Source organism: Thermobia domestica, chromosome 1, assembly GCF_964235325.1.
Source record: "Thermobia domestica chromosome 1, izTheDome1.hap1.1, whole genome shotgun sequence".
NCBI classification, from domain to species: domain Eukaryota; kingdom Metazoa; phylum Arthropoda; class Insecta; order Zygentoma; family Lepismatidae; genus Thermobia; species Thermobia domestica.
In genome coordinates, this window is record NC_137454.1 from 375,634,736 (window position 1) to 375,642,827 (window position 8,092).

Below are 8,092 nucleotides of genomic sequence, written 5' to 3' on the forward strand. Positions count from 1 at the left end.
TACCGTTGAGAGAGATAATTTTTTGGATAAATTTTACTAAAATTTTGTATAAACTTTACTAAAATTTTATTTATGCAATAACAATTATATTACTCTATATTATATTACTTTTATGATAATTCATTATGTTCTATTACTATTTCAGTTTGAATTTGGATCCTTACAAGAACCCATACATTCCAACACCAGAAGAAATAGCCAAGAAGAAAGCCCAGGCTGCAGGAGTTTTGTTTAAATAGCTTTTTTTCTCTACAATCAGAATCAGCACTGTTCAGAACATTGTAAATATACAACCCAAACCTCATTGTCACATATCCACACATGTAAATACATGTAATGTAGTTCCATCAGAGAAACAACTGAAGAATTGACATAATGCACAGATACGGATTCACTATGAAAATCTGTTTAGGTACACACTCAAAATTTGAACAACCTGGGCGAAAGCTACTGGTTTAGATCGTTACATGCTTTTAAGCATTAGTATGATATTATTTGTAACACTGTAGAGCATTTGATAGCTAATTGTCACATAAATTGCTTTCTGTATTTTGTTTTGTAATATGTTTTCTATTATTATTACTATTATCTAGTATCTCTTTTACTATTATCAAGCATTATTTAATATATTGAGTAATTTTATCACCATACTATTTTATTACATTTCAGTAGGAAAGAGCTCAAAGGTTTTCTGATATTTGAGAGTAATATATTGGATTGGTAAACTAGTAGTTGGTTTAAAACATTAATTCTTCCGTAACAACTACTTAAAATATGGAAGTTTGATATTTAGTAAGGAACATTATTTTAATACACTGAAAGCTATATTGGTGTTTGTAATATGATTAAAGCGTCTTCCTAACATTTTGTTTTGAGAAGATGATGTAAAAGAGAAAATATATTAATTAGTTATAATAATAGCTCGACTTTGAAGATCCATAAACATGTAAATACTGGTAAAACACTTTTATTTGTAATAGCTGTTAGATAATGATAACGGTAAGAGTGAACTGATGAGAATTTTATTTTTAGTAATATATTTTTGCTGGTGACAATTCACTTTCTTGACAGTAAAAATTTGTCATAGTATCTAATGGTGTAAATTACATTATGTTCTTATTTGTGTCATCTACCATAGTAAAGTTTATTATGTTCAAATTAGTATGTTTACTTGCAACAGCTCTTACTATGAAGGTTTCACTTAGAAACTATTACTTTTGCAACAATTACTATTATAAAATTTATCATAAAACACTCAATTTCCTTGCTTGCATCGGTTAACGTAAAAAGGTCTATGATGTAACAACTAATATCTTTGTTTGCAAGAGTTTCCATAGTTAGTGACAGGGAGACAAGTAGCTTTGCTGCTAACATTCTCAATTAAACTTTAACCAATTAAATATGAAAAAAGTTGCCAAAATTTCTTCATCGACTTACCCGTAATGGTTGCCATAACAAAGTTTATAACTCACCAACTACTCTTTCTGCTCGCGGTAGTTGCTACACCAGTTTATCATAGATATCAATAACTTTTCTGATTATTATCTCTCGATAAGCAGCTTCCAATGGAAAGAATGCTTCTTGACTGTAAATATTTGCTTGCATTTCGCTGTGAATGTAGTGAAACCTATCGTTGTCTCATCAGAAAATATTTTTTATACTTATATCTCTAAACATCATGTAAAGACAAAGATATTATCTTCTAAGTTGGTAATAAATATTAACAAAGAAAGGAACCAAACAAAGGTTTACAAGCTTTACAGTATTTGTCAATTTTGGCAACGTTTGTATTGACTTTTCTCAGTAAAGTGTAAGTAAATAACTACTTCTGTCGAGAGCATATATTGGGCTCGAACTTAAATTAATTGCAATTGCTCCAGTAATTGGTAACATCTGTAAAGAAGAAACAAAATGATCTTTGATTATGGATGTATATATTTGTTATTTTTCTACCTGGCAGCAATTAAGTGTTAATGTTTATAACTAACATCGTAGAATACGACTTATCCTTTTTATAATAGCCTTTAAGCAACGAAGATGTCAGTTATTTTGTGGTATATTTACTGCTCAAAGCTTAACAATACAGAAAGCAATTTAAATTCTATTACATCAAGTCAATTCCTAGTCTTTGTCTACAATGCAGCAAAAACTATAACAACAAATTGAACATTGGTTCTCAACTAACAGATGTAAAAACTGAACGGCATATTTGTCAGTTAAATTTAGTATTGGAGAAAGAGTTGCAATTTTTAATAAAACGAGCAATGATTTTATATTAATACGAATCTTAGTAGGGTATTTGTATTTATTTTGTAGAATGTAGTGCAATTAAAGATATTCGTTAATGCAGGTGCATCATTTAGGTAAATCGATAATTTCTTGGTACACTTACGAGTACGAATTAACAATAAACGTGTCCCGTTATTATGTTTTTAGCATGGTATTTCTTAAGCTAAAAATTGTGAAACAAGTATGTGAAATTGAGTAAAAGTGTTTTGTGTTTAAGTGACATACATAATTTTCTCTATTTTCTACTAATATTCTCTATTCTACTAATTTTCTCTATCGTTTTCTAAATTTTAAGTAGAGAAGTTGGTTACTTACTCGATCTATTGTAATTTCCTCTTCTTTTCTTTTTACTAATACACAGCTCTCATTACACCTTTGTATTTGACTGTGTTTTCTTTTACTTACATTTACTCTCAGGTTTCAAACTCTGTTTTTACTTGTATTGTACCCATCCTGCGCCTACAGATTCTGCATTTATTTGCGTCTTTTCTCTTCTCAGGTTCTATATTTGTTTCCTTTTATTTCGTCTTCCCTGTCTTTAAAGTAATACTGCTCTGACTTTCTTATATTCATCGTGTCCCTTCAGATTCTACACTACTTAGCCTTTCTTGTACTGAGCCTCTACCTCAAGTCTTGTTTGTGTTTTCTCTATTTGCTTCATACCTTCAGATGACTTGTTTATTCAATTTCTTTCTTTTAATTCTACACTTTCATGTTCTGTAGTTATTCAATTACCTTCTATTAATTTTCTTGCTTCACATTATCAATTTCTTTGTTTCACTTTTCATTTATCTTCCATCTCAAGATACTGTATTTTCCTTTGCTTTAGTTTTCGAACCTCTCTTTCATAGACTGTACTCTGTGTCGATTGTCCTTATATCCCCTTGAGATTCTGTGTTTGTTTGTTCTCTTCTAGCTGTTCTTTGCTTTAGATTCTGTTTATTTACACGAGTACGAGATTCTATACCTTCAATTTCTATATGTCTGATTCACTTACACCCGATATCTTGTTTCTAATTCTATGATTCTTTTTATCGTTTCTATTCAATTTTTTTCTTCAGAACCTATACTTGTTTCTTTCTTTCAACCCTTGACTTTTGAATCTATATACTTTTTCTCAACTTTCCATTTTTCACTTTTCAGATCCTGGAATTTTTCTTCTATTCTGGCTATTTTCCTTCTTCAGATTATATGTTTATTTTTTCTGATCATTCTCTGCTTTCTAATTGTGTACTTATTGTTCTCCTTAAATAATTTTGTATCAGATTCTTTTTTGCTTTTCTTCAATATACCTTCCATTTATGCTCTGTATTTTATTCAGATTCTGTTTTTTTTAATTTCTGTACTATCCACCTTTTACGACTAGATTTTGTTTGCCTTTCTCCCGTTTAAATCTTCGTCTTAAGTTTATATCTTTAATTTCCTCTCTTCCATATATTTTCTGCATCTGATCCTTCAACAATACCCTTCTCTTCAATTCTGGCTACTTTGTCTACTTTTCCTACTATTCACACTTTGCTTACTATTCTGTCTTTGCTTCTGCTCTAAGAGTGCAACATTCCCTGATTTTATCCTTGATTTTCCTTCTTCTCTGTATCTTTAGACTCTTGTATGTTCTCTGTATCTGTATCTTCTCTGTATCTTATATTCAGCCGATTTCTCTCTTTAGTATTCTCATCAGTTTCTAACTCTATAATCTTTATCACTTGTTTATATTATACATACTCTTCCTTTAGAGTAAGTATTTGCTCCATTCTCTACTCTGTTTCAGATTCTGTGTATTTTGTTTCTTTCAACTCGTCTTTCCTTTATGGTTTTCTTTTTCTTTTAGTTATTCTTGGTCCTCATTTCATATTATTTGCGACATTCCGCCTTTAGATTACGATTCTTTGCTATTCGTTCTCTCCTATAGATTCTGTGTTTCTATGTTTTTTCTTCTATTTTTACTACTTCAGATTTGATATCTGTTTCTTCTATCTATCCAGTCTCCACTTTCAGATTCTGGATCTCTTTGCTTTTCTTCTTTTCATAATTTATCTTTAGTGTATTTGTTGCCTTCTCTTCATTCGATTCTCCTATTTCAGATTCCCAATGTTATGGTAAGTTCTTAAATAAATTTCAATCTTTAGATTCTGTATGTTTTCTCTCCTTTTATCAATTCTATGTCTTCACCCTCTGCAGTTTTCTTCTTTTCTAAATATTTTTCGTCTTTAGTTTCTCTGTTTCTGTTTCAATATCTATTCTGCTTGTTTGCTTCTCTACTATTCAAATTTTACCTTCAGAGTTTTTGCCTTCTGGTCTCCATCTTTTGTCTTCAGACTCTATTTGTTTCTTTCCTCTTCTTTTAGCTATAACGTTTGTTTCCTTTTGTTTCAGATTATGTGTCTATATATTCCGGGATCAATATTTAAATTCTTTCTTCTCTCAATCCCAGCCTTGAAATATTCTTTTCTTTTTCAACTTCACATTATATATTATTAGAGTCGTTTTCGTACGTTTTTGTTTCAGTGCTAGATATTTCCTTGCTGTTATTGATTCTGTGTCTCAAGATGCTGTACTTTTTTCTCCTTCATTTGTTTTGCTGTAATATTCTGTATTTGTTCACTACTATTTTATTCTCTGATTTCTTTACCTTTTCTCGTTAGATGCTATAAATATATTACGGCTATTTTCACATTGTCTGTGGATTTGGTTGCTTATGTTGTATCAATCCTATAAATTCTGATTCTATATGTTTGATCATCTTCTTTCTACACTTTATTTCCAGTTTTCAGATTTCCTTGATTTTCTTCTATCCCTTTTATCTTTAGATTTTCTATTTATTTCTTTCCTTTACATTAATTACCCTTCTTATCACCTACTCTCAGATTCTACATACTTTGCTCTCTTTTATAAATGTTCTACTTCCAGGCATTACATTTGCTTCTCTTACATCTATTTCGTTTTTCGTACTATCTTTTTTTATTATCTTTCGACTTCAGTTTCTCTGCTTCTGACCTTTTTGAAAGTATTCAGTTTTCCTACTACATTTTTACTTACTTTCCCTTCCATTCTTTTGATCTCTGCCTGTTAGGTTTCTATTTTCTTGTACTTCATCTCCTTTCTTTCTTCTATTTTCATTACTCATTTTTAGCTCTCTATTAGTGCTGCTTATTACATACTTGTGTGACGGAATAATACCATATTTGAGGTTAAGACATTCAATATTCAGTTAGGTATATTTCGTTTTTGCAGTGAAAGCCGCTGTTAACCTACTTATGCTGTAAAAACATTGAGTTACGTGCTGCATTAACTGCAACATTGCTATTATATTGTGAAACCAAAATATATCTGTTGTCTACATATTACCTGTAAATTCAGTGATGTTAGCTGCTATATTTCGGTGTCATAAGAGTTATCATTTAAAGTTCGTATCACTCATGCACCTGCAATAACGTTTGTAATTTATTTGAATAGATGTTTTATACATTTTAAGATTGATTGGGGTATCTTCAGATTTCTCGTACTATTTTTCTTTTAAGAGTCAGTAAGTTCATTAATATACTTATGGTGTGGCAGTTAATGTTAGACACATTATATGATGTTATGAAAAAGTAAAGGCTCACTTTTGTTTTCTTTTTCAGAATGTAATTTTTCTGTAATTAAAAATTGCTTTCTCTACCACTTATGACAAAGCACAACGTAATAATTGTTATCTATGCCTGAGTACGTGTCTTAAACTGCAAAAACCAATGTATTTACTAATTCCTTCACTTACTCTACCTCTTCGTCATGAAGTCATTTTCTTATACTTTCCATCAATTTCAATCTTGTTTCTACACTGCTTTTCTATATCACATCTTATACCACATATCCAAAAATTCCGTTTGTTTTTTTTATGCCTTTTCGTCTTGTTCGTCATACATATAATAATTTTCTTTCCACTATTTTTCGAACGTTTTTCCATTTCATTCCACTTATATTTAATGTTCCAATTTAACTATTTCGTAATCACTATACTTACATATCAAATGACACCCACCATGTTCTTATTGAAAATAAAGAAAAGTGGTATATTTACACTACTATCATCAAAAACTTCTGACAATAAACATTATGATAATATTAGTGTTTTGCCAAAAATAATTCAAATGTTCTCCCCAGAAATGTGTAGTATCAATGAACTTTGGGTTTTAAGAATGCAGATCTTTTGGTTCTACTTCTATATAAAGACACACACGTGTTCCTTGATGCCTTGATGTAAGAAATATGTATAGTTATAATCTGCTTTTATTGTGGTGAATGTGTATGTCTGATGTATGTGATATATATAGCTGTAACACTGAATCAAACTAAACTTTTGGACATACATTGAAAAATACGTACACTTACGTAGGTTGTAACATATGTAAAATAAATATTATAATATTATGGTATTTATATATTGTGGAGTTTGACTTTTTCAAAGTATGTCCAATAGTATTAATTTTTAGTTGAGTAGTAAGAACGCATAGTTCTTGTAGTTGATAGGAGTATTTCGAATTGTAAAATTATCTTACAATTCATTCATGTATCATATTATTCGGTGGTACAATGTTACCAATTGTAAATAGTTCTTGTATGTTATATGAATCTATTATAAACATATATATATAATTCTTTACTTCCTTATTGACAATTAACATCTTATTTATTTATGATATTTATTGTATCATGATGTGTTTAAATAATCAAAAACAACAAACAACTATATTTGTTTTGTAAATGAATCTTTGGTGCTCAATCCTATTGGTGCTATTGGTGTAAATAATACTATTGACATAACTTTAGAGGTAAATGTCAAGTATTGTAATGTATTTTGATATTTTAAGGTATCGCATTGCGCTTTGTGATATTAAAGAAAACAGTTCTTTCTATAAATTTAACGAGCAGAAGAGAAGAAATATTAACGGAATATCCCTAACAGTGATATATATATATATATATATATATATATATATATATATATATATATATATATATATATATATCTATATATATATATATATATATATATATATATATATCAAAGTAACAGAGTATCACTCAAAGTTTCAATGTTATACTACTAAATAGTTGATGAACGGAAAAAGAAAATATAATTAAAGTAATTATTAATATATATTTTGCTATTTTTGGCTACAAATAACGGAAATAATTTTGACAATAACAATTTGAATTAATATTAATTAAACGAAGCTATTCTATGTGTGCAACAACGCCATTTACTTTTAAATGAAAGAAAATAAATTAACTTGCTCCAATATTTTTAAAATAATAAATGGTTGAGTTGAATGTAAAAGAACTTACTAAGAAGTCAACTATTCAAAGTCATGACGTCAGCAGCACAATCAAAATAATGTTAATACTCATATATGTTATGAATACAATTAGTAATCTATATATTAGTTATTTAATGTAGTATGGGATATACAATTAATCTAATGGGGTAGTGCAATATCTCAATTACACTGTCTATAATGGGTATTTTAATACTGTTAAACAAAAATCATTGCTCTCAACAATAGATCGATGTTTATAAGACCCATAAATGTTTGATGGAATTAATTGATGTATACAATCAAATCATTTACTTACAATATACAATTATGCTTAAGAAGCTTGTAATGATCTAAATATTGTGAAAGTAACTTTAAAATTATTAAAAATCTTTTAAAAATGATGTCATTGTACCTTAAATTTTAAAACAAATAAACGATAAGACAATATTCAATTTTTTTGTTTCAATATTTTCAATCAGTGGAAAACTGTGATTAGCTACATA

At 28.8% G+C, this 8,092-nt stretch overlaps 1 protein-coding gene across 1 annotated transcript in view; it reads left to right on the forward strand.

Annotated features, from left to right (window-relative positions):
- LOC145664515 (uncharacterized) overlaps positions 1-7,256 on the forward strand; it is a 47,387-nt gene extending 40,131 nt beyond the window's left edge. The window contains exon 4 of the mRNA XM_081731255.1: positions 146-7,256. Coding sequence (XP_081587381.1) covers positions 146-239 — 94 coding nt within the window. The 3' untranslated portion in view covers positions 240-7,256. The remainder of the gene's footprint in view (positions 1-145) is intronic.
- The last annotated feature ends 836 nt before the right edge of the window (positions 7,257-8,092 follow it).